This window comes from Podarcis pityusensis (assembly GCF_964106645.2).
Source record: "Podarcis pityusensis genome assembly, chromosome: 14".
In the NCBI taxonomy this organism is placed as follows: Eukaryota; Metazoa; Chordata; class Lepidosauria; order Squamata; family Lacertidae; genus Podarcis; species Podarcis pityusensis.
The window spans coordinates 4,081,213-4,109,202 of NC_138039.1; the positions used below are offsets into that span (position 1 = coordinate 4,081,213).

The window sequence follows — 27,990 nt, forward strand, 5'->3', positions numbered from 1 at the left end:
TTCCCCAGAGCACGTCCTTGGGGATCTTACCATCTTGCATTCTGTATACATGGCCAAGCCAGTGTAGATGTCGTTGCTGTGACAAAAGTGCAAACATGCTGAGAATGTGGGCTTGGAAGAGCACATCTTTGTTTGAGTCTCGGTCCTGCCATGTGATGCCCAAAGTACATATGGAAAGCCAATATTGAGGCATTGCTCCTGGTGGATGTAAGTTGCCTACGAATCACTTCTATAAAACAGTTTTGTTTAAGTCTGTAGGGAAGCATAGAAAGGGGCTTTTGTTGATTTTCAGGTTAGTCACAGGGAAGGGCTGTAGCTGACTGGTAGAGCATGCAGAAGATCTCAGGTTCAGTCTGTGGCTTATCCAGATGGGGCTGGAAAAGTCTCTGGTCTGAAATGCTGGAGAGCAGTTGCCAGGCAGTGTATACAGTACTGAGCTGGATAAATCAATGATTGGACTTGATATAAGTCAGCAGCCTCATGTTCCATGTAGCTTGTCTGCTCTGGCCTAATCACAGACACAGTCCATTTGAATTGCAAAATCCAGCAAACTCTACAATTCAATGACTCTTTGATTCTAAACTGAGAAGGTAGTTAATTTAGGGACCATCTATTGTACTGTGATACTTGCAGGAGTTCTTGTGGTTCATTTTGTACTTTCAGATCCGAAGCACTGATAGTTGACCTATTAATGAGTTTCCATGAGGCTTTTGACCTGAGCTGTAATTTGTTCTTGTTTTTAAACATTCTGAGGTTTTTTTTTATTTTAAAAAAATATGCTTAAAAACCCACAGAGAATTAATGCATTTGTTTAAAGTTCTGAAAACCTTTTCCTAGCTAAACAGTTCAAAGAGTGCATCTTGCTAATCAGAGGAATATTCTTGCATCCCTGGGGTGGTCACACTGGTTTAATTGGAGCTTGGGCTGCTTTGAAGTCCTCTTAATCCTCCCTGAGCTGGAGAAGGGGGTTTGAAGGCAGTGACTGTAAATCTGAAATTTCTTCATTTTATTTACATGTGTCTGGGGATCCGTATAATTCATTTTTCGTGAAGTTCTTAAGCTGAGTTGCCAGGTTGTGGACAGCTGAAAGAGACAGGCAGAGACAGAAGATGGAGGATGGCAAAGTATGCCTCTCTGTGTGTGTTGCATTTAAATTAAGTACAGCACCTGACCTGTGTGTTTATAACAAGCAAATAGGCCTGCCAGCCAGTTAAAGAATTTTGAGTTGATTACTGATTCATTAAAATATATTTACATATTTTACATCTTAATATAAGATTCAAGTCTTTTAAAATAAGGCTGCTATAGAAAGACAGTCTATGATATTGTGCATGTAAGGTGTTGGTTGTAAGTTTATGTGAGTGTATATAAATAGAAATTTCAGGTAGGATCCAGAGGTTAATTACTAAAGTGTCCCATTGATTTCAGTGGAATCAGAGGTGTAACTAAGTTCCTCTGGATTCAACTCTCAGGGTCTAAATTGGTTATATCCAGGTAGACTTTCCAGGAAAAATAACTGATCAGCAGTATCAGATGTAGGGATGGGTAGCCTTTCCTTGGCTTCCATCGGATTGGCCCTGAAATAAGCCAAACAATTTAAATAGCTGGATAGCCAAGTCAATCTGGACAGCTCAACAAAATATCCCTTAGCACAGCAATGGAGAAATCTCTCTTTAGCTTTGATAGGGGCTGATTTGATGATCTGCTTACCGAAAAACTGGAGGTGGGAGCCAAACCCACCCTGTACCAAGGATCTTAATTGTCAGAGGCTTTTGGCCTGCATGCTAAATATTTCAGGGGGACAACTTTTCAAACTAGCCTCCTAGCAAAGACATAGAGAAGTTGTCCCTGAAAAAACCCAGACTGTGGTGTGGGTGAGGAAGCTTGCCCCTGCTTCCCAATGAGGGACCCCTGACCTAATAGTTTCCACTGTGAGCATAGTCCTACTCTTCCTAGGGACAGCTCTGTCTCAGGAATTAATTTACAGCTACAATTTTTAATCCAAATTGGAGAAGAATTTAGAGACTTGCATTGCTTGCCTCTCTTTTATGGTAAGCTGAGTCCCAAAGCTTGTTTCTGAGGCTGTGCCTTTAATCCATAGGAAACTAGGATCCTGATTTACAGATTATTTTTATTTGACCATGGGTGGTAGGTGGTATTGTGGATCATATTTTGTTTGTGCATGTGTGGTTTGTTAGAACCAGGAGTTAGAAAATTTTCTGCAAATTCAGAAGTATCAGTGAGATATGGAGAATTTTACTTTCCTATTCTTTATGAATGAATCATTTGTTTACAAGTGGAGGCTCAGAGAGGTGCATAGCAGGCCTGCTGCAACAGACAGGAGCGTGAGAGCAAGGCAAGCATGCCCTCTGTCACCCCAAATTGGGTCAGCCCAATTTCTGTGAGTTCTGGTATTGTGCAACAGCAAAGTAATTAAAGTGCATCCCTGTGCGTAAGCTTTTGCTACAAATTGAGCTTGTATGCACATGTACTTGCATCATTAAGAGCTGAGGGGTCAGTCTTTCTATTCATTCCTAGCAATTTATATTTGTACTGAATTAATTGGAATAAACCTGATTTCCCAGATGTCTCCATAAGGCCAGATAAAAAAGTTCTTTTCCCAACAGACACTTCTCTGAGGTTGCACGCATTGACTGTTTGTGTGATTTGGGGGTCACCTGTTGGCTACTAGTGAAATCCAGCCTCAAATCAGAACACAATCAATGGTACAAGAAATACGTGTTACGATTTCTTGCTCAAGCTAATGCAGCAGAATGCATCTGCCAGAATTTTGTTTGTTTTTGTAAATTTTTAATAGTAACCTCAAATCTCAAGCAGAGGGAAAGAGGAGAAGCAAAGTGCTACAAGAAGAAGTCGGTTGGCCCTCTCTTTCTGTTCTGCTTGTTTAATCTGATACTTTACTTCTTGCTGTCCTTACTAGATAGGTACCACTATTGGAATGAGTAATTGCTGATTTGGATATGAGACTGAAAATTCTTTCTTTGTTGTTTACTGCTGTGAAAATCTCGAAATCAATAGCCTTATCACATGGAGGTCCATGACTTCTAACTTGAAAATAAAGAAATATCAAATTTTATGATTTTTTTTGCTGGTGAGGGGGCGTTCTGGTGATGTTATACTATACAGTGTTTAAAGTTGCAGTCCTCTTGAACTCCTGGCTTTATTCTTGCCCAACTCATAGACGACAGTCTTATTTGTTCTCCCTTGTATATGTATACATTGTTAGTCCATTGGCACTGAACCAAAATTGTTATTTTGAGTGGATGTTTAAATAAATATTAAATTTTTCAAAACTAAAGGATTTATCATGTAAACCAGGACTAAAACTTATGATGGCAACATCATATTAGCATGTATATACATTTATTCAATAATCAACCTTTGGTTGCTCATTTTATATGGAGTAATACTCATATTATTCATCATAAGCGTATGTAATTAAGGAAAGAGCAGGCACAGAAGCTATAAGGCCAGAAATATTAATATCGCCTATAGAGTTGATTAAAGACATTGTTTTACTTTAAAACAAAATGAAGCCACAAGATGTGCCACATATGCTAGTTAAAACAAAACAATTTAGGGAAAAATAATCTGGGAAGAATAATCTAGGTTGCTGATGAACATTTAGGTACTAAAAGGGTAAAAAGACCAATTACCATTCAAGATTAAGTGTCATTCCCACATTTGAACCACAAATAATTGGGCTACAAATAACAAAAAGGCTTGGAACTTGGGTGTGTAGGGGGTTGCTTCTTTGACAAAGACAGCAATAAGCTGCCTCTGTATGCAGAAACTTACCCTGTGCATATAAGAATATGTTACTTGGCAGATTGTATCCATTATAGTTTTTTACTTTTATTTAGAATAAAAATAAGTTGAGATCCTACTTGTTGAACTGAAAATTATCTGAGTTCATGTTTTAGGTGATTCTCCACTGAATCCATATAAATACTAGACTGTCCATACTGGGATCTAGCATATGGAAAGTTTGTTTGGTCTGAAATCTGCTGGGCTGCATTTTGCATATTGCGTTTGCAAAGAATATAATATTTCAAATACATATTGCAATGTTTACGCTATGTGAACTCTGATTATTTCCCTTAAATCTAGATAAAGCTCCTGATTTTCCACTGGAATGATCTTTACATGTGTTTATTTCCTTTCTGCTACATTAAGCACCTACTCAATTAACAGCTATTAAATTAATTTTATTTGTTTAATGGATTTGTGGGCTAACTTTTAAGAAATTCATGGCATCGGTGTCTAAGTAACCCCTTCATCAGCCCTGCAAGGCGGGGCAGTAGTGACGCTCTCATATTGCAGATAGGGTGCTGAGGTTTAGTGTTGCATGCCCAGGGCCACTAAATAAGTATATGACCAAGGTCAGGTCTGAACGAGGATTGTCTAGCTCACGGGCTTTATGCTATGCAATGTTTTAAAAGCTAGTTCCATAAAAAAGAGGAGCAATTATGATTGGGACTGCTTGCTGCCAAGTTAACTTCTCATTCGTTTTGAGTAGTTTTAAATTTCCAAAAATCATCTTTAAATTATTCCAATTCAAATTATCTACACTTCAAAGAAATTCAAAGAGCTTTGCTTTAAGAGTGATTTTTGTCTTTTTAGTGCCTTAAACTCGTGCTGGGTTAATGTGTACCTTCAGGGCAGAATCTTTTCCTCTGAATTCTAAATGCTGGTTATTTCTATTCAGATAATGAATAGTGTTTGCTGGAAGGCTTATTCTCCAAGTAGAAAAATGCCATCTGTACTTGAGCTCCTTTCAGTTGGCTCAGAAAGAAGTAGGCAGAAGCTGTATTTGGTAAAGCCTTGTATATAAGCTTGCAAAAGTTACTAGCCTACAAAATTTTTACTAGTCTCCTGGGGCTGGCAGAGAAGCTACATAGCTCACAGCTTATGCTGGGCATAGGGGAGTGGGCTTCCCTTCTCTGGCAGCCTGCTTAGTTTCTATTCTAGCTTCAGAGGAAGAATGGAGCACTGTGGATATTGTAGGTTTTGTTTTTTCTTTGTAAGCAGCTTTGACACACACATGCAAAGTGGAGTATAAATTCAGTTACAGTGGTACAGTGGTACCTCGGGTTACAGAAGCTTCAGGTTACATATGCTTCAGGTTACAGACTCCGCTAACCCAGAACTAGTACCTCGGGTTAAGAACTTTGCTTTAGGATGAGAACAGAAATCGCACAGCGGTGGCACAGCAGCAGCGGGAAGCCCCATTAGCTAAAGTGGTGCTTCAGGTTAAGAACAGTTTCAGGTTAAGAACAGACCTACGGAACGAATTAAGTACGTAAACAGAGGTAGCACTGTACCTCTGGATATGCACACCTCTGGTTGTGTATCAGCAAACCCTGAAGTATTTTTCCGGATTTCGCCACATGTGCAGAAGCAATCCCTCCGGTTGCGGAAACCTCGGGATCTGACTGGAGCTCCGGAACAGATCCTGTCCACCCAGCTTAGTACTACTGTCCACCCGTTGGAACACCCAGCTTAGTACTACTGGCAGTGGCTCTCCCTGCCACACAAACAAACAAACAAACAAACAGCTAGTAGCCATTGATGGAGATTCATGGAGATAAAGCTGTCTTAGTTGGTGACCATCACAACATGGTGTGGTTGGGAATCCCATAGTTTAACTATGTACTGTGTGAAGAAGCATTTCTGCCTTGAATCTCCCAGTGTTCAGCTTTGTTGAATGACCCCAGGTTCTAAGAACCAGCAGTTCTTGCAGCATAGGAATCTGTCGTTATGCCTTGTCAGAGTATTTTTAAAAATGCATTGTTTCATAATATTAGTTAATATTTTTAAAAAATGAATACTGTAGACGTCAAATTGGGCAGCTGGAATGGCTTGCTAGTCAAATGTAAAATCAAAGTTATAATTAACTTTTTTTCTGAAGACTATTCCCAGGGAGTGCATATGCAAGCAGCTCTTCAGGCATGTTAAAATTAATACGATAACAGTTTTCAGTGTCTTCATCACTTCACACCCCCAGTCTAAATTATGTAAAGGAAGTTCATGCTATTGAGTTGTCACATCTTGAAATATTTATAGATGTTCTAATAAAAATAAATTCTAACTAAAGCTTTGCATTCTTTGAATATAACCTTTAAACTACCCTTTGTGTACTTCATTTCCCTCCCCCCTTACAAAGTAGTTCAGTTCAATTACTTTTGGCCATTGGTAGTGGTGGGGGAAATTGAGATGTTGATTCAGCACAAAACATTGACAATGACATACTTTTTCGGTTTATTAACATGTAAGTGAAATAAACATGACAAATGAGATCTCAGTTAATTTAGGGCAGCCAAAAACCTTCTGGAAAATCCATATTACATTTTTTGTTGTTGCAACAAACTAACACAACTGCTCTTTCTGCAAGTTTTTATTAGGGTCCTAATCTGTCAGCCAGGTAAACAATTCAGTTTAAGCATTGGTAATCAGATAAATGTATCTGCTTATCACTGCAAAGTCTGTATATTGGATTATTAAAACATATTCCTGCCCTTGCCAAGCTTCTTCTTCTTCGTCTTCGTCTTCGTCTTCGTCTTCGTCTTCTTCTATCACTTGTAGCTGAGTAAGATTGTCTTTCATGAACACGGTCTGAACAGTGGGTCTGTAAGTGACTGTGGAGTAAGATTGGTAGTATGATAGCTTTGTAAACAAGCATTTTGGTTTCCCTACAAATGTCCTGGTCCTCAAACACTCTGCATTTCAATTGGGAGAAAGCTGCACTCGCAGAGCTCAGGCGATGCTGGATTTTGGCATCAGTGTTGGCCCTTGTGGAAAGACAACTGCCCAGGTGGGAGAAGTGATCAATACTTTCCACCGTTACACCATTGAGTTTGATTTGTGGTGCTGCTCACGGGTTGTTTTGTTCTTGTTGGTGCAGCACTCTGGTCTTTTGAATGTTGAACAATTGGCTAAGCTTTTTGTAAGCTTCTGCGAAGATATTTAGGATGGCTTGGAGGTCATATGTTGCGTTCGCAAAGTAAAGGAAGGACTGGACCCTGATTAAAAACAAGACACGAGGCTTTGACCAGCAAGGCTCTCGGAGAAAGTGCGTAAACCACACCCCTCGCCAGGCCATTTTATTAGCAAAAGAATCTTTTACACAGTGCTCGTAAGAACCAATCATATTTCCTCTGAGCATTTCATCAAACCCACGTGGGGAGAAAGTTAAACCACTAAAACTAATTAAGCACAAATATTTCTGGGGTAAATAAGTTGAGAACTACAAAGAAGAGTATCTGGCAACCCAGGAGGTAATAAACAAGCAATACACATATGATAAGGAGGATGGCCAGGAGGACAGAGACCGTTATCACCTTAATGTGAGATCTGCTTCCTGGCCCTAAGATTAAGATCCTACATCAAATAAACTTGCCCACTGTCTTTGATGACCCAGGACGCCTGCCTGTCTAAGTGTGTACGATTCTATTTCTTTGCTGAACACTGTGCTGCAATTGACTTTTGCATATGTAGAAAATGGGCTCTCTTTGCCTGTGTGTCTGTTTCCAATGTGCCTTCAGCTAACATTTTTAATTAGATATACTTGAATCCCTGCACTTCTGACCCTTGAGTTGGAGAAACACAATTTGACAAAGGCAATTAAATCTCTCCAACCTTCCTTTATCCTCTTTCACTTAAATTATTTTATTCCTATTATGCTCCATCTGTTAATTATACACCCGTATTCAGTTCTTAATGCTTAAGTCCATAACATAATGGTCAAGAATTCTTTCCTGTCTTGTAAAGGAAAGGCCTCAGGAAAGGGTTGTTTGGAGGGGATGCATGTCTGTTGAAAGGTTTGTTAATTGCCTTCTCTTGCCATGGTTGGGATGGACTAGCTTAGTACCATTCGGAGACAGTAGCACAAGGAAGAGATGCACTATTAGGAAGGTGACAGCTCTCCTACCTTGGCAGCAATGTGGAGTTGAGGAGAAATTAGAGTCCCTCATGTGAAGTCTTGCTGCATCTGCTGCTATTTCTTCCCTTTATCCTGGGCTAGCCTAGAAGAGCTACAGGGCAGCATGCGGAAATAATTCTACCAACTCCACAGAGAGTGGAAGCGGGCCTGTTAGACTGACTAGGATGTGAGCCTCACCAGGGAGAGGAAGTAGCACTGACCCTTTTGCCCCAAAATGCAAAAAAAGAGGCAGGCGTATACATTGAGTTACATAGACTTTCACATAACAGGTAGCACTTTTTGAGAGACTTTCTGTTGATATTATTTGCTTTCAGCTTATACCTCTCAAGGTAGTATATCCAGCAAGGCTTTGAGTCCTGTATATAAAAATAATCCAGCTGGTGTGTGTTTCCTACTCCCATCTGAGGGAGACTGTTAAATGTGTCTATGGGAGACAAGATGGTGATGTGGTCTTGAAGTGCTACATGTGATCCATTTAGAGGGAGAAAGCAGAAGAATGCGGGTAGATGAGCCTTTTTAAAACTAGTTGATATATTTTTTCTCTCAACTGTTTTCTAGCAGTAATGGCAAGCCTGTTATCAAATCACACCTTTAGAAACAAAATTTCTATATTGACATTCTGGGTATAAAAAGAGTGTATTGAAGATGAGAGAGAGGAACAAATTCTAAGAAAGATACTTTTGTTTCAAATTTCTCCTGTGAGAAGTTTGCTTTTTTACTAGCTTTTTCATTTTAAATACTGGTTTTTATTTCCTTCGTTTGTTGTGGAAATTGTCTAATACTTGGCAACAAAAAGATTTTTCTCCAGTTATCTACTGGAATGAACACTTTCCAGTTATTGTTGGTTCTTGTCCCTTCTGTTAGTTTTTTAAAATTCTACTTGGCTTCATGCATCTTTTCCTGGTCTTTGATTCGACAGAGGGCAGTGCTGTACAGTGCACAGAAATCTGCTTCAAACCCAAAGGCTGCGTTGCTCTAATTCACCAGTTAAATTATACTAATTCAGGACCTTATAGAGTTTTAGAAACATATGGAACATTTTTTTGCACTCTCTTCTGCTGTCTTAAATCTTTGGTGAAAATACCTGTATATGCTTACTGAAAGTTAACTAAACATATACCATCTTCCGGTTTATTGGTACTTTTAGAAAAGATTAAAAATAACTATTAAAAAGTGCTTTGCCTGTTTGCCTGCATGTGTTTGTGGCCTGTTGATCAACATATGTGGATGGTAGGGAAAGATCAAATATATTTCAATATGCAGAAAGTTCTCTGTCTGCTTGACTAGACATAATTCATACTACAGAAGACCAGACAACATGCAATTTACAAGCATGTATTAGTAGGTACAGTGCATTTCAAATAGTATTGAACACATAAACCACTGACATAACAATATTTGCTTTTGTCCAGCAGAAACAAAAGCACATGTGACTGACATATTTGGTATTAAATGAGATGTGATGAACCACCTAATGCATGGATAGCCAATCTGGCACAGTCCAAGTTAACAGGCACTCTTTCAAGTGGCTGGACTCTGTGGGGTTTCCTTATGCTGATGCTAGCATGTCCATGGAAGTGGAGTCAAGGCCTGCTCAGCAGTATACTCTCAGTTGCCTCCCCAGAAGCAGGAGGCTCTCCAGTGGCAAGAGGAGGCTCCAGGGACGGCTTCATGGCAGGAGATGTTAGACTAAAGGGTGTCAGATGTTGTAGAGACGCTGTATTCCTCAGACAACCTGCTGTCTGGATCTCCATTCCTCAGACTGCTGAACCCTTCCCAGTATCAGACACTTATTGGGGCCCAACTCCACCTCCCCCATCCTACTAGGGTGTTCCTCAGGATCCTCCAGTTCCAACTTGAAGCTCCTTCCATTCCTTCTTGGGAATCTGACCATTCCCTCCATGACTCTTCCACGGGGCTCATGGAAATATTTCGAATCATTCTAGGATATGAAACAATCTGTTTTTACCCTTAGTATATCTGGCAGTCTTTAACTGTGAATGTTGTGTCCTCCAATTATTTAGGAGCCCTGATGATCTCTCCAGGCACATCATTGCCCTGCAGCAACGTGAACTTGTTCTGAAAGAACAGAATTCTGCCATCTCGAGCAGGTATGGCTGTCAACAGACTGTCTATTTTACTTGTTATGTATAAGAAGAAATGGCATGAATTTTGGCCAAAATCCACTGAAACTTGCTGCCACTTTGTGTGTGTGTGTGTGTGTGTGTGTGAGAGAGAGAGAGAGAGAGAGAGAGGGAGGGAGGGAGGGGTGTCCATACCATAAAGTTTGCAATTTTCAGATGAGACTGAAAGTCATTGGGCATGCAGGATTTCTGAATGGTTTGAGTTCTTCTCGTGTTTGGGAAATAATTAATGGCCAAGTTTTACAAAACTCATTTTTGGCTTGCAGTCAAGCATCCTTTTTGTTCACAAGGTCAGTATGCGTGTGCCTGGCAGCTGTGAGGTTACTGATTAAAAAAAAAAAAGTGTACTTTTCTGTGGGCATGTATATTTTTTAATCTGGTTCATGAGTTACTTTTAATTGTAGGAATACTTCATTTAGATATGTGGCATGGATGAGGAAGCTGCTTGATATGGTCACTCTTTATATTGAGAACCCTTTACATTATGAAAGTGTTCCTGACCACATATTGTATTTTTCGCTCTATAGGGCGCACCGGACCATAGGGCGCACCTATGGGAAATAAAGGGGGGGGGAAATTATCCCCCCCCCAGCCCCAAAGAGCAAAGAAGCCAAGACAGCCAGCGGGATCCATCCTCTCCAGGCTTCAGCGAAAGCCTGTATTCGCTCCATAGGATGCACACACATTTCCCCTTCATTTTTGGAGGGGAAAAAGTGCGTCCTATAGAGCGAAAAATACGGTAGTTCATCTTGTGTCTGTTACTTGAAATCAGTGCAGAGTTATCAAAATGCTGCCAATAGAACTGATGGGGATGATACTTAGTCTGCTTGTGAGACTGAGAAGGTTTAAACACATGTTTCTACAGCAGTTTGCATTGTCTTTCCTGTGAGACTAGACAAGAATCACATTGAACTATAAAGCTTTGCTGTTAGCCAATAGGAAGAGACCCAAGCAAAGTTATTCTAGATAATGTGTTGCAAGTAAATGTCCATATTGCACCTTCCAGATTTATAGTGAAAGCAATTCTATTATATTTCTATTAGCTCAGTCTGAATTCACCTACTAGCTATTTGCAGATTCCTGTCAAAGAAATATCACAAATGAAGGGGGCTTTGTGATGGAATGCTTTAATTACAAAAGCGTCATTTTTGAGATCTGAGTTTGTTTGATATGTAAGCAACTGATGCTGGAGGTTGGGATGCAAATTATGTAATGTCAACACATTTTACCACATTTGTGTATGCTTTTACATTTTCAGTAAAAAAAGAAAAAGAAAGTGATATATCTTAAGAGAGTTTACGTTTCTTTGCTAGGATGAGTTCAGGTAGCAGTCCTGCTCTCTACCTTGTTGCATTGGAGAAATGCATTTTTCCATTGAGTGTCTAAGAATAAGCATTGGTGTTCTGCTCCATGTGCAGCTGATTCCCAGGAAAATTTCATTTTCTGGTGGTAGGCTGCAGTGATGTCTATTCTTGTTATTCTCCCCACCCTGGGGAGTCTGCCAGGGCTGATTACCCCCATACCAGCCCTTTGTTAAAAACAATGCTGAAACAAAGTTTTTAAAAAATCACCTAGGTTTCTGGTGCTTTGCATTTATCAAACATTTTAGTTTGTTCTTTATAAGTGTTGTGCCCAAAGCAGTCAGGCAGAGGTTGTTTTTCAGCAGTGGTTAAATGCACTTCCCTGAGTCTCTGCATATTCTATGCTACCTCCTAAGGGTCTCTTATAAATTCTGGTTGATTATTGCCTTTTCCCTGTAACCTCTTGCTAATGGCAAACAAATTCAAGCTGGGCAGTAAAAGCTTAAAGTGTGTTTTATTAAGAGCAGCTAAAACTGCTTAGCCAGTTGTTAAAATTGCTAGCCAAAGTGTAAAATTCACTGATGCAGCCAATATTAACCTTTTCTTCATGGTTGATATCAAGAATCTTGAGAAGCATGTTTTGCTTAGTATCTTAAAAGAAATAAAAATAATTGACTGTGTATATTTTTTTAAATGGGTGTGGATCATGATCCCACACAGAGAAAATGTTGTTATTTCATTTATTAATTGCCTGGGCTGATGTTTTTGTTGACAGAACAGTTTTATGTAAGTATCTCTTCATGCTGGACACAGTCATGCACTAATTTTTATGCAAGGAGGGGAAACAAAAAATGATCAAGATACCCTTTTGAGTACAAAGAGACCAGTAACTGCCACTGACGCTAAAAGCTCTTTCAAGTTAAAACTTTCATGTTCTCCAAGACACTATAATTAGTTCAGATTCCAAGTGTCAAGTTCTCCTTTTAGCTGCAATATTTTATTCTGCCTTAAGTGACATTTGAATGCCTGTATTTTAACTCTTCCATTGTTTCCAAATTCCCAGGAGAACTTCCTGTGCTTCTTAAGAGCAAATCTAATCACATAGTGCCCAGTGAATAATGGGATAACAGAACTGTAGAGTTGGAAGGGACCATGAGGCTCTTCTAGTCCAATCCTCTGCAAGGCAGGGATCTTTTGCCTAATGGGGGCTCGAACCCACGACCCTAAGAGCTATCCACAGAACTGATGAGATGAGATGAGATGGAGAAGAAAGAAATGGCTTATAATAGTTTCTAAAACATTTAGTATTTACCGTATTTTTTGCTCTATAAGACGCACCAGACCACAAGACGCGCCTAGTTTTTGGAGGAGGACAACAAGAAAAAAAATATTCTGAATCCCAGAAGCCAGAACAGCAAGAGGGATCGCTGTGCAGTGATCCCTCTTGCTGTTCTGGCTTCTGGGATAGCCGCGCGAAGCCTCTTCAGGGCAGCGGGATGAACCCTAACCCTAATCCTAACCCTAACTGTGCAGTGGTCCCTCTTGCTGTTCTGGCTTCTGGGAAAAGCCCCCAAGAGCTGTGCTCCCCTTAAAGAGCGCGCGGAGCATGTGTGCAGCTCTTGGGGGCTTTTCCCTGGGGAGGGAGAAGGGCAGCCCATCAGTCCCTTATTCCACCTTGCGGAAAAGCCCCCAAGAGCCGCACAGACGCTAGGCGCGGCTCTTTAAAGAGCATGCGGCCCTTGCTGGCTTTTGCAGGAGCTGGGGGAAGGGACAGAGGGCAGCCCGTCAGTCCCTTCCACCACCTCCCGGAAAAGCCCCCAAGAGCCGTGCGGAGCGTGTGTGCGGCTCTTGGGGGCTTTCCCCCGAGGAAAAGGTGCGTCTTATGGAGCGAAAAATACGGTACTAGTGAAATGCATTGGCAACAGTGGGTAACAGTTGTGATCATGATGGTTTCAGCTATTTATTATGTAGCCATCTTGAAGTGTAATGGCTTTGTTTAATGGCAAAATTATGGGTCCAACTGTTGAAGCTTGTAGGTTTAAGTTCTAACTCAGAGCAATGTTGAAACTTGGCTTGATAATAGGAAAGCTATGAAGACATAAGCAAGATGTGGCTTATTTGTCAATGCTGTAGATTGCCTTTTATGATGGGGGGGTAGATTTCTTTCAGTAGATGGGGATTAGTTTGCAAGTGTTCTGTGGGGCCTTCAGAATGGTGTTAATGGCTTGTTTTGCCTGCCTGTAGTTTTGTTTACCTTGATGTGTATTCCTAAAGTGTTTTTACCTTTTAAAGCCCTTAAACATTTGGTTGGGAGTACTTAATACAAAAGACCCTTCTCCAGGTACCCCAACACCTGAGATTAAGCTGATATTGACAGGCTAGAGACAGAGACCCTTCTATAGTAGTGCCCAAACTGAGTCCAAATTCCTCCCATAACCACAAAACTTATTGGGCTTAATTCAAGTCCCTGTGGCATCTCCTATATTCATAATGTTTGGACTACCCACCAGTGGATGTAGTTTACCAAACTTATTTTCACTTCATGTTTCAGGTGGTGATGGGTAATGAACTGTCCTTTGCTTACAACCTTCCCCCACCCCCCAATGAAATGGAAATATGGCTGAACAATGTTAGTACTGGTCTTGCTACCCCCCTGCCCACACCATGCTTTCATTGCATTGGCTTTAGCTACCAGAATGATAGGTGAATTTAATGCTGTCATTCTTCTTTTGGCTGTATCTAAAATGAACATTTAACTTACTTAGCATGGCTGGCAGGGGGTCTGAGCTGCTTTGGCATTCTTAGGTGGGAAAGGCTTCTGCTTAAGAAGTTTCTTGCTGTTCTAAGTGCAACATGCACTGGCTTGACACAGATAGTTTTGAATGAAATTATGTTCTCCTCTGTTTCTTCCCATGTAATTCTCTGTCTTTCATTGCCCTGATCTTTTATTGTTGAGCAGCCACTTGCAATAAGTAGGGTAATTGTTATTAATTCTCAGGTGGTTATATAAAGACTAGCTCTCATACCGATTGTGCAGAACACAACAGAGGAGAGGCTTATATATAAATATGCAGTGCTTTAAAAAAACAGGATGGAAATATGCTCGTAAATGTGAAGCTTTGATTCTAGCTTCTCTGTAAGTTTTGTCCAGAAGCCTAGGAAGGTGCAGTTTTCTAAGCTAAGTTTATAGTGAAGTTTCTTTAAAGCTGCAGATAAGTTTTAGAACTTCCAAATTAGGGCCAGGTTTTTGGGTATTTAGCTGCAGCTAATAAAAGTTCATTCTCAGACATTTGAGAAGCCTGGATAGATGGACAGACTCTTTCATCTGGCACGTATTTCCAAATCCATGCTACTTTATTACAGGCCAGCTGTCTCTCATCTTCCTTCCAGGAATGTTGCAGCCTCTCCACCATTCTTACCTTGTGTGTTGCTAGCAACTTGATGCCTTCCTTAGACCTTTGGACGTTGCTACCATACATCGCCTCATATGAACTTCAGCCCACAATTTATACAAAAAACACTTTAGAGAGCCATGCAACTAACCTCCTATGCAAGGAGTTGATTTTTTTATTTTTTTTAACAGTGAAAGCCCAATAGGAAATTGTGCTGCATTAGAAGTCATGTCGCGGGACGCTGGTGGCGCTGTGATCTAAACCATTGAGCCACTTGAGCTTGCTGATCAGTAGGTCAGCGGTTTAAATCCCCGCGACGGGGTGAGCTCCCGTTGCTTGGTCCCAACTCCTGTCGACCTAGCAGTTCGAAAGCACACCAAAAAGTACAAGTAGATAAATAGGTACCGCTCTGTTGGGAAGGTAAACAGTGTTTCCTTGCGCTGCTCTGGTTTTGGTGTTCCGTTGCGCCAGAAGCGGCTTAGTCATGCTGGCCACATGACCCAGAAAAACTGTGGACAAACACCGGCTCCCTCGGCCTGTAAAGCGAGATGAGTGCTGCAACCCCAGAGTCGTCTGCGACTGGACTTAACTGTCAGGGGTCCTTTACCTTTAGAAGTCATGTCAGAGATATTCTATTGACTGTTAGTTCCCAAACAGCATGGTGACTGGAAAAGGTTAACTGAAAAATTTACATATAAATCTAGGCTTTAGAAAAATATAGTTAAGCTGCACTCATTTTATTGCACTTGATTTCCATTTATGTCTTATATTGGGGATTGGCAGCCTTTTGCCCTACAAATGATGCTGGACTACAACTTCTGTTATCTCAAATGATTGGCTCAACTGGTTGGGGCTGATGGAACCATTTTATTTATTAAATTTCTATCCAAGTTTTCTTGCAGCAAATAGCAGAATAGCAGAATACCATTTAAAAATAAAGAAAAACATCAAAAAACTTATAGAAACATTTTAAAAGCATTCAAATACCCTAATAATTTCAAAGATGCTAGGAAATTTGACAGATCTTTCAGCTATCCTATGCCTTGGTAAATAACATCTGGAGGATCACAGGTTCCCTACTCCTGTCTAATGTAAGCCGTCACAGACCCACAAAACAACTTCCATTCTGTTATATGTCTTTGGAAAGATCAGTTGGCTATGTCAGTTGAGGAGAATAATAACTTATAGTTGCACATTTTCTGGTTCAGAAGTGTTATGGGGTTCTGCTTATGGCATCTTTTATTTTTGGATCAACACATCCCTATAATTTGTATGTATTTGTGTGTGTGTGTGTGTGCGCGCGCACACACACACACACATTTCTGTTTTTTACCAGTGTTTATACTTGGATACGAATGAAATCCTGTGTGCGCTGTGGCATTGAATCAACTGTGTGTAAAATTTCTCCAGCAAAAATGTTCTACTAACTTGCTATAAAGGATTCATTGTCAGAAGTTTCATTAGGAAAAAGTCTTGATTTTAGCTGTGTGTGGCAAAAAACTCAAATTGTCGAAAGTTGCAGAACAGCTCTCTGCTGCTCTGAAACGTAAATGACTAATGTGCATATTTTATTTCAGCATCTGGGCCTGAAAAGTTGCATACCAAATTTTGTTTGATTTGATCAACAATGGCTGAAAATTGGGATTTATCATGGAAATGCTGACAGATATGAACATGTGTCAACTAAAGCGTGTGCCTGACAAACCTTCTTATTGTATGGTGCTGGTGGTGAAATGTTAATTTTTTGCTGCTTTAATTGCATTTTTTCTTTGCTCAATCTAGTCTTTTCAAAGTCTGGCTGTTTTGGTTGCACTTCAGCTTTGTACTAATTTTTCCTCGAGTATGCAGAAAACTTGTCAGGTGCCTGTGCTGCTTTTTGAGCAGAAGAGTTTCCTGAAAGCCCTGGATTACCTTTCTTAGTATACAAGGATGAAAAAAGCAGCAGCTGCACTAGCAAGTCCATATTTTGCTGCAGTAATGTGTTCCTGACAGAAGATGGTGCCTTCAGCCTTCACTCAGATTCTTCCTAGTCGTCTTCCGCCACTCTTTTTATTTTATTTAAAAAAAACATTTTGTGCTGCACAGCCAGAATGCTGTCACTAGGATTATAAATTCCGAAGCCAATTAGATAAAAAAATGTTGCAACTGAAAGCGAAGAAGCTAAAAGCTGGTGAATATCTTCATGTTAGTGTGCCAGCCTTGGAGAGCAGTTTCTAGGGAGCGCTCAGATGTGAGCTTTCTACACTGCTTTCAACACTGCTTTCTACACTTTTGCACAACATAGATCTGAAGCATCTGCCGAATTAACTGTGTGAGGGAACTTGGAGTAAGGCGTGATGATTTAAGGGTTTTATTAGATTCCATAGGACAGTAGCTTGCACAACTAATTTAATTAATTAATTTAGAGAACGTTCATAGACCACTTAATCAGAAAAGTAAGCAGTGTAAATAATATGGCTACCGATAAAATGCAGATAAAATCAGCAAAACTGTAAAAACAGCAACAGTATATATAAATAGTATACATAAATAATTTTCAATAAAACACAATCTGCAAAACTTGTTAAAACAAATATATATCTAAATTATATGTCTGAGTATGTCTAAACCACTGAGCCTCCTGGGCTTGCCAATCAGAAGGTTGGCGGTTCGAATCCCCACGGCGGGGTGAGCACCTGTTGCTCGGTCCCAGCTCCTGCCAATCTAGCAATTCGGAAGCATGCCAAAAAAGTGCAAGTAGATAAATAGGTACTGGTTTCAGTGTTCTGTTGTGCCAGAAGCGGCTTATTCATGCTGGTCACATGACCCAGAAAAACTGTCTGTGGACAAACACCGGCTCCCTTGGCCTGTAAAGCGAGATGAGCGCTGCAACCCCAGAGTCGTCTGCGACTGGACTTAACTGTCAGGGGTCCTTTTCCTTTACCTTTTAGACTTACTGAACTAAAAGTTTACTGCAGATGTCTAAAACAGGTCTAAAACAGTACAGCAAGGGTGCCTGCCTAATGTCAATAGGCAGAGAGTTCCAAAGCATAACTGGAGCTGCTACACTGAAAGATTGACTCCTTGCCAATGCTGAACAATATATAGCACTTTCACAGTTCCATAGATGGAAGCCATTAAATAGGTATATATGGGGCAGTCTCTCAAGTGAACTGGTCCCAAGCCACTAAAGATTTTATATATGAATACTAAAAACCTGAACTTGCCCCAAAAATCAGGTAGGTAGCTGTGTTGGTCTGATGCAGTAGAAATATATACAAAAAATTAAAAAATTGTCCAGTAGCACCTTAAGAGACCAGCTAAGTTAGTTCTTAGTATGAGCTTTCGTGTGCATGCACACTTCTTCAGATACACTCAAATACACTCAGATACACTTTTGCCCCAAAAAGAAAGTGGTATCCAGTACAAATATTTGAGCAGAGATGTAATATGCTGACAGGAGATTTCACTCTTGGCAGCAACTGTTGTGCAGCATTTTTCATTAACTGCAAGGTAAGTCTTACATAGAGTACATTGCAGCAATTCAGTCTTCACATTACTGATGGCTGGACTACTATAGTCAAGCTATGATGGTCCAGGAATAGTTGATGAAGCTAGTAAAGATGCTCCTAGTTCTGAGGGCCTCCAATGACAAAGCTGGATCCAGGAGCAACCCAGGTTGCATACTTGCTCAGAGGGAATGCAACCCCTTCCAGGGCAGGTAGTTGGCCTGTTTCTCAGACACATGAGCCACTCAGGCACAGCACTTGCTAGCTAAACCAGCCTTTGACTGTGCCCACCTGACATTTTCAAGAGGAGGAGTGGGAGAAGAGACCCCAGCAAAGCTGACCTTGGTCCCATGAAGAGTGTTTTTTTAAATTTTCCTCCAAAGTGAGAGGCATGAAAGCAGAATCATACTACGCTGTAGTACAGTAATGTGGGTTGCTTATGACCATTTACATCTGGCTAGCTTGTGAGAGTTTACTGACCTCGTGTATCATTAGAGATTGGAGTAATATTTTACGTAAACAGAATTCCACTCCATTAATATTATGCTGACTTGCTGGGTTCTTACACATTTTCTCTCTCTCTCTCTGTGTGTGTAAATAATTTACATATTCATGCTTCTCTTAAGTTTTGCTAAAGCAGGTGGAAATGGGTACAATACAATACAAATATTTACTGAGATAAAAGAAGAATCAAATTCCTTTTGGTGCAGTAAACTTCAGAGTAGCTCTTTCTTGCTTAGCCAAGGATTTTGCAATATTTATAAAAAATAAAACCAAAGTTTGTTCTCTCTTTTAGCACATGCACTTGAGAAACATTATATACAGTTTGCGGTCAACCCACAATTTGACGACGTAAATTAAACTGGGGAAAATAACTAAAGATGTGAAGAGAATATGTTCAAGTTAATGTTAATAATTTTCATTATTAGCACCTGTGCAATATTTGCTTAAGAACAAAAGAAGAAACCTTTGTATCATACCAAAGGCCATCCTGTTTTCACAGTGGGAAGGCCACAAACAGGAGCTGTGTGCAATAGGACTTCTTACTTGTGATTCCCAGTACTGTAACTGGTATTTAGCGACAAACTGCCTCTGATGGAAGGTACAGTGGTACCTCTGGTTAAGAACTTAATTTGTTCCAGAGGTCCGTTCTTAACCTGAATCTGTTCTTAACCTGAGGTACCACTTTAGCTAATGGGGCCTCCCGCCACCACCGCATGATTTCTATTCTGGAGCAAAGTTCTTAACCCGAGGTACTATTTCTGGGTTAGCAGTGTCTGTAACCTGAGATGTCTGTAACCTGAAGCGTCTGTAACCCGAGGTACCACTGTAATATGCAGCAATGACTACTAGCTATTGATACTCCCCCTTAAAGCTGTCCTAATTGTTGCCAATCACTACATCTTTGGGTGGCAAATTTCCTGTGCACTGTGTGAAGAAGTACTTCCTTTTGTTTGTCCTGGTTGCTAAACTCAGCTGGTCATGCTCATTTAAGTTATTTTCTTGAGACTTTGGGTCTGTATGTTTTTATAGCAATGAATAAGGACTGTTCTGCTGGATCATATGTGCTGAACACTTAGGAAGCATGAAACCTCTAAATTCTTCCAGCCTGATGTAAATACCTGGTTTTCTGTATTGGACTTGTCAACAGAGCAAAATATTCTACTTGATGTTGCACTTCAGAATCAAACTCTATCCTGCTCTAGTTCTTATTTCTGTTAGGATATGGCTGCTTATGGCACCAGCCTGGTCCTTTCCTAGTTTTGGTATGCCAGTTGATTGACTATTCAGATTTTGTCCGGTGTTCAAATGCTTCTAACATTAATTTATTAAAGCTGAACCAAAGAGGCAAGCTTATGCTAACTCTAATAAAATCAAGATGGTCACTCTGTTATGAAACAATGGCATTAAATTCCAATCATGTTGGAGCAAGTGATCTTTCGTTCAGTTATTCCCCCCCCCCCCCCGTTGTGATGTGTTATTAAGCTCCTGCCTTCTGCATCTCATGGTTGTAATTATACAAACTTCCTCACCCTCCTTGTTAGTAGTTTGGATAGGGACATACCTGTGAAAGATAAATATTTATTGCAAACCGGCAAAGAGTTGACAAAGGGTAACAATTCATTGCTGTTTTTGATTATTAACAATGTGACAGCATTACAGAGAATTTAAAAAGACCTTTCCATGTGTGACTTTGTGTGAAACACTGCATTGGAGCAATAATTTTATATGAGAAGCCCAGATGAAATGGCAGAATAGGTGTACTAAGGTTCCAGCATGGAATGAAGAAATCGGTTTCATTGATTTAGAATAATTTCCAGAACATGCATTTGATTATTGCAAAGCACTTTCAGCTCAGTTGCTTAGTGCTTTGTGGGTTTTCTGGAAATGTACCTTTTGAGAAGGGTTTTCAGGATAATTCATTCCTGGTCTTCATCATTTTGGTGCAGTGCATCCAAGGATAAACATGCTCAGCTAAAAGAAACTATTTTATGTCTTTGAAACTTGTGAAAATAGTATTTATATTATGCACCACGTATATAGTTCTAAAGGTCAGGTGCTTTTTCACATGAGGGCTATTTCTCTTTCCCATCAGAGAAGGCCCATTGTGATTCACTAGTTCTAGAAGTAACATGTTTTGCAGCTTAAAACAAAGAGGAGAAGCAGAGATTTTGACAGTGGTTATTCTGTCATAGGCAGACCTTAGTTTAGGGTTAGCCAGTGTTGTTGAACTCTAGCTCCCATCATCCAGCATGCTTAGCAGTTGGGGATGATGGGTGTTGTACAGTGGTACCTTGGGTTACAAACACCTCGGGTTACAAACACTTCGGGTTACAGACTCCGCTAACCTAGAAGTAGTACCTTGGGTTAAGAACTTTACCTCAGGATGAGAACAGAAATCATGCGCCAGCAGCGTGGTGGCAGTGGGAGGCCCTATTAGCTAAAGTGGTACCTCAGGTTGAGAATAGTTTCAGGTTAAGAATGGACCTCCGGAACAAATTAAGTTCGTAATCAGAGGTACCACTTTAGTTCCGGAGGGCACCACATGGGCTACTAGTGACACTTTTAATCTCTTGATTATCCTTTGTCCTAGCAGTTATTGGTTCACTGGGTAAAACGAAGGGGATAGCAGACATTTTTGTCTTGTCCCTCTAGGTAACTTAAATATACTTGATGAAATGCCATTCATGAAAACCTCTGCTTTGGGATCAGTATAAATCAGGCACCCCCAAATTTGGCCCTCCAGATGTTTTGGGACTATAACTCCCATCATCCCTAGCTAACAGGGCCAGTGGTCAGGGATGATGGGAATTGTAGTCCCAAAACATCTGGAGGGCCAAGTTTGGGGATGCCTGGTACAAATAGTTTGGACCCTAGTTGTGAATTTCTTTCACCATCTTTCATTTGGAAGCCAGCTAATTCACATTCTTTCCTCTCCCCACTCCCCGGCTGTTCTAGTCTTACCCCTAGGGTGAGCAAGCCCAACTATAGTTGCCCAGAGGGAATGCCTTTGCCCTCATCACACCCTGAAGCTGTGGCAGAGCTCTTGCTCTTCTCCACAGATGGGACTAGTTGGTCAAACATTCTGGCTCCTCAACAAGCTGCTGTTCACTGCTTTTTGTATAAAACAAAGAAGACCTCTGCTCTGAGAAGTTGGGCAGTATTGTGTGCATAGTACACAAAACTTTCCCATCAAAATACAGCAGCGTAGGCCTGTATACTGTATTGTTTTTTTCCTATTGCACTTTTCAGTAGCCATACTGTGTTACAATTTTCATTATACCACTAGGTTAGGCCGAGAGAGAATGACTTAAGCAAGGCAACCCTGTGAATTTTGTGGATTTGAAATTAATATGCCTTCGCTCCACTCCAGTGTTTCTTGTGCTCTATATCACAGTCTAGAAAGAAGGGATCTCTGTGCAAGTATCTTGGGAAGCAATGAGATGGTGCTTACCCTAACATGGCATTGGAGCAAGGTATTGCTGCCCTTCTCCACTAGTATGAGATCTGTGATTCATGTTACAAATAAGCTTACATAAAGGCACAGGTCAGCTTGAGTAGCTTAGCCTTCATACAACAGAAGAATTGAAGCTCTGTGACTCTTGTTATTCCTTCATATCCAGTATGTATGGATAGGAATTATGTACTGTACTTGAATCCGTAACTCTTGTTTCCTTCAGGTAAGAGTTGCCACTTGAAACCACAATAGAATGTTAAGGTCTGATTACACAGGTCAATATTTTTCTTTGCCTAGACCATCTGTGCGTTGTCTTTCTCTTTTCATTGTGCCTAGAACCACGTGCATGAGCTGAGTTTCCCTTTAGAGATATCCAGTGTGGTGTAGTGGTTAAGAGTGGTAGACTCGTAATCTGGGGAACCAGGTTCGCGTCTCCGCTCCTCCACATGCATCTGCTGGGTGACCTTGGGCTAGTCACACTTCTTTGAAGTCTCTCAGCCTCACTCACCTCACAGAGTGTTTGTTGTGGGGGAGGAAGGGAAAGGAGAATGTTAGCCGCTTTGAGACTCCTTAAAGGGAGTGAAAGACGGGATATCAAATCCAAACTCTTCTTCTTCTTCTTCATCTGCAGTTGCTTACTGGGGGATCACCTTGCTCCAGGGATAGACTGCTATCCAGTGCAGCGTACATAATAATACTGTACTGCATAGCCAGCCACTTTCCTTGTCAACAGTGGGACTGCAGTAGTGAAACTAAACAGGACCAACTGCATGTGTTACTTCCTTACACATATGTAAACATTGTCATTGAATACATTCCTATATCTTGTAGGGCTTGGAGGATTCTTGACCAAACTACTAATCTTGTAAATGATGATGATGATGATTTATACCGGGGAGTCTCAGGGCGGTACCATATTTTTCGCTCCATAAGATGCACTTTTCCCCTCCTAAAAAGTAAGGGGAAATGTGTGTGCATCTTATGGAGCGAATGCAGGCTGCGCAGCTATCGCAGAAGCCAGAAGAGCAAGAGGGATCGCTGCGCACCGATCCCTCTTGCTCTTCTGGCTTCAGCGATAGCCACGCAAAGCCTCTTGAGTGCAGCGGGAGCACTCCTGCCTCTTCTCTCAAGAGGTTTTGCGTTACTTTCTTGCTTTCCTCCTCTAAAAACTAGGTGCGTCTTATGGTCAGGTGCGTCTTATAGAGTGAAAAATACGGTACTTTTCACTCTGCTAATTGTTAGCTTGATGCTAGGTGATTTTTCCCTCTACCTGGGAGAAGAGGAAGGTGTATGAGCTGAATTGGCTGGTGAGCTTGAATTGTCTCAAAAGAAAACAAATATTGAGAGCCACTGATCTCTGGCAGCCTTCAAAATGGACAGCTCCCAACAGCTGCTGCCAACACAGCCATGCTGGTGCATACAGATGGGAGTTTTAGTCTACAACATCTGATGGGCACTAGGTTGGCTAAGACTGGTTTAGAGGGATACATCCAGGAAGGAGGGACTGTGACTTTGCCATTTTACATTATTTTGATTGCTGTTATATTTATTGTATATATTCTTTACATTAATATGCTGTTCACTTCTCTGGAGGCCGTTGATCCAAAACACAGTATATAAATAAACCATAACAACTTCCACTGTAGCACCAAGAGGATAGTATTTTCCACTTAAGAACAGGATTTTCCTTCCATAAAACATAAAATGGTTTGCATAGCGGCAGCAGAAGTGATTCATGCAATTTGGCAGTGTAATCATATGTCAGTTTGGTTTTCATGATGCTTTCTCTTTGCATTGCAAAACACTTGTTTATTGTGTGCAAAGAAGGGCTTGGGTGTAAGTGTGGAAGCACAGAATAATGACAGAGCAGATTTAAAAGTAGTGGGGTAGAAAACAAAAATAGAGACATTACTAAGCTATGGACATCATTGCAAACCAGCCAACACTGGGAAAAGACATAGTAGAGGGCAATTTATAAAAGAATGTATGAATATTTGAGATCACTATTCAAGAAACAGTTTTCAGAATCAACAAGTAAGAGAACAATGTTTTCTGTCTCTTGAGGCATAGTATGTGGGTAGTGTTGAAATTGTAGTTTGACTTTAAAATTGCCTCAGATTTCCTTTTGTTTTGCAATCTGTCCAGCTTATCATATATGGACACGGGAAAGAAGCAAGAGGAAATATTTAAGACTTCTTCATTTCTGTGCTCTGCTGACTTTATTGCCCTCCCATATTTTCTAGCAGTAAACGTTACAAACTTTATTACATTTAAACCAGTTTTAATATAGCTGATCATAAAAAGCTAAGGAACAGAAGGGTCTGTCCATTGCAGAGGTGTACACTCTGAGCTGCTGCTCCCGAGTCACTGAAATAGCTACTTTTTATATCCTGAAGGATAAACATGTAGATAAATCACTTGACTGCAAAGATGGCAAAAGGTCTAGAAAACAATCCTATGTGGAAATGCAAAGGGAACGTAGTATGATTAGCCCTGGAGAAAAGAAGATTATGGAGAAAATGCTGACAGCTTTAAAATGTTTAAAAAGAACTCAAAGTATATGGAGAAAAACAATCGCTCTTCAACTGTGAACAGGATGGGGTGGGGGAGAAAATATTTTTAAACTGCAGGGAGGTAAAATGTGGGAGAGTTAACACTAGACATCTCCCTTCTCTAGAGTTTTTGAAAAACAGCTTTATAGGGGTTATTGAAAAACAGTTTAATAGTGACACAGCATATCCTGATAGGGTTGTAAGGATTGAGAGGTCCAGAGTCAGTCCAAGTTCTTTGGAATGGTAGGCTGCCATCAGCACCTATGGCTTTAAGGTTCAAGGGCAAAGCTCGCTGGTTAATCAGACCCTTAGGAAATTTCAGGAAACAAGATCCAATTTCTTGCTCTCCCTCCTGAAACCTTCAGTACAATAAAAGATGTAGATGGTTGATAATTGTGATCCAAGCAGTCTGAGGCACTGGATTTGGACCCCCCAAAATTCTGAATAATCCACACTGAAGTGTAGAACAGGCAGCCCCAAACTTGGCCCTCCAGATGTTTTGGGACTACAACTCCCATCATCCCTAGCTAACAGGACCAGTGGTCAGGGATGATGGGAATTGTAGTCTCAAAACATTTGAAGGACTGAGTTTGCCTATGCCTGGTGTAGAATATAGATTTATTTCAAACTACTAAAGTAGTTACCCTGTTACCCAATGAGAATAAATGATTTTGAGGAAAAGGTCAGATAACGCTTTAGGAACATTTGGGGGAAAATGCACACACAAAAAATAAGAAAGCTATACCTTACTGTCACTCTCTGACCCTCCAAAGAGAAATGTCTTGATGAGTCAGTTGAGGAATCAAGTCTCAAGGAAACAATATACAAATACTGGGAGGCTACCAACAGACCCACAGGGGCTTGCAGCTACTTTTATTAATTTGATGGTCTTTATACTTTTCTGGCCTAGTAACACCATTTTCTGTTCTCACAATCACAAAGCTCCTTGGCTTCACAAGTCTCAAGAACAAAGCTCCTTGGCTGCAACTTTTCACAGCCCAAGTGGGGTGAAAAAGGGGCCCTGTGACAGCCCAGCTGCACAATGTTCCTCAAATTAGTGGAATGTTCAGTCTGGGCTTGGGACACTGGAGGCAGCCACAAGATAAGCAGGTGTTGTAAATTTGGGCCTGCTTGCAGTTACTGAGGGAGAAAGCTGTTTTCTCATAGCCCAGGTCTACCCAGAAGTCCAAGCTTTTCACACGGACCAAAGTTTTACCCAAAGGTTCCCCAATTTAACACATGTCCAAAGTATGAAACACAAAACCCCAAGTTCTATATAGGCATGGTGCTGTATCCCAAAGTTCTGACAGGAGTGTTTTCTTCTGAGCCAATGCTGTGCTGTCCAGCTCTTGATGAACTACAACTCAGTCTTGACCGGTGACTCGTGGTCAGGGTTAATGGGAGTTGAAATATGGCACCTAAAACCAAGATGCTACTGTAGCAGACACTTTTCCCCCCTTGGATACAACACATGGTTGGTTTAGGCATCTAGCACATTTTTGTTTCCCTAGGAAGCATTTGTATTATCACTTGCTTAAACATTGTTGTTGAAAAGTAGGTAGGCTATTGGAATGGAGGAACAGTTGAATGGTGACACTGGGTCATATTTCTGTGTGGCTTTTTAATTAGAACTACTTGGGATTTTTGGGTATAATACTTTGCATGATGAGAACATTTCAGCGTTCATTACAAAGAAGACACTGCAAGTGTATAAAGACATTGCATTCTCCAACCATCAAGCACAATCATATAAAACATGATTTTAAGATTGAGAAGTTAGCGACAGAAGAGAAATTTGCAGGGTTCCATTTAAACTATTATTCTTGAAATGTTCCCTGCAGAGTAGGATGAAGCCACAGGTGAAAGTAGACCTTCTTCACACAATAGGAATTAAACTAATCTTGCTACCTGTAGGCAGTTTTTCCTCCCATTGTGATTGTTCTGTGGCTTGATCCAAAGAGTAAGAAATCAAAATGACAAAGCAGTACCATTGTCTGAACCACCATCTATTTCTTGAGGACCATGCAAATTTATACTGCTGGGTTATTCAAATGCTTTCATATCTATTTATCAGCAGAAGGTACTGTAATAAAAATAATAAAAGATGTTACAGTAGCTACCACCTAGCCCTTTGGTCATTGTCCTGAAAGGAAATTGTTCTGTACCCCTTTATGGCTATTTTTGAATAAATATTTTATTCCATTTTGTGGAAACTGCATAGAGACTTTTTGTGATTAAGCCATAGAAGTCTTCTAAATAAATAAAATACATACTCTGCAGACAAGGCCTTAGAACAGATAATTAAAAACATAACATGGTTCCTATGAATGAAGATTATGGTTTATTTAGTTACTTCAACAGCTTGTTTTTGGTGATCTCTGATGGCAGCACTTATTTGACCTGCCGGAGGTTTGAGATTAGAACCCTGTTATGTTCAATTTGTCTTCTCCAACTGCTAACTCTTGCCAGGTAGTTTTATGACAGTTTATCCACAAAGCATTGAGAACAAATCTGCGATGCCCCAGAACTTGCAAACAGCTGCTTATCTAATGAACATTTTCCAGTGTTGCACCCACTTTGTCTCCTGTTTTACATTCACACAACAATGTTAATACCTTGGATAGATAAAAAGAAAGCAACTAGATAATGAGAAAAGTTGTTAATGGATAGTGTTTTGTTGCAATACTGAACATCCCTAAAGAATTTCAACACTAAAAAGTAATTCAGTATTTAAAAATAAAATAAATTGCCAAACAGCAGCAGCAGTAACAAAAAATTAAATGAAGAAGGAAAAAAACCAAAAATAGAATACAAGAACAAACTCAAACACCACGCAATGCCAACAGTGATAATTGTAAAACCGAACAAATTTGACACTGATTTTGTGAATCACTCTTTCCAAATTATTACTGTATTCCAGTTCCTAATACAGTGGTACCTCGGGTTACATACGCTTCAGGTTACATACGCTTCAGGTTACAGACTCCGCTAACCCAGAAATAATACCTCGGGTTAAGAACTTTGCTTCAGGATGAGAACAGAAATTGCGTGGCAGCACGGCAGCAGTGGCAGGCCCCATTAGCTAAAGTGGTGCTTCGGGTTAAGAACAGTTTCAGGTTAAGAACGGATCTCCAGAATAAATTAAGTACGTAACCAGAGGTACTACTGTAAGTAAAAAGGAGTGCCGCTTTT

General features: G+C 40.4%; 1 protein-coding gene and 1 long non-coding RNA gene across 2 annotated transcripts in view; one reads left to right on the plus strand and one right to left on the minus strand.

Annotated features, from left to right (window-relative positions):
* The window catches only part of LOC308463145, a 795,191-nt gene that overhangs the window by 43,809 nt on the left and 723,392 nt on the right, over positions 1 to 27,990 (minus strand). The window lies entirely within an intron of this gene.
* MAD1L1 (mitotic arrest deficient 1 like 1) overlaps positions 1 to 27,990 on the plus strand; it is a 479,230-nt gene that overhangs the window by 39,070 nt on the left and 412,170 nt on the right. The window contains exon 10 of the mRNA XM_080981045.1: positions 9,988 to 10,074. Coding sequence (XP_080837171.1) covers positions 9,988 to 10,074 — 87 coding nt within the window. The remainder of the gene's footprint in view (positions 1 to 9,987; positions 10,075 to 27,990) is intronic.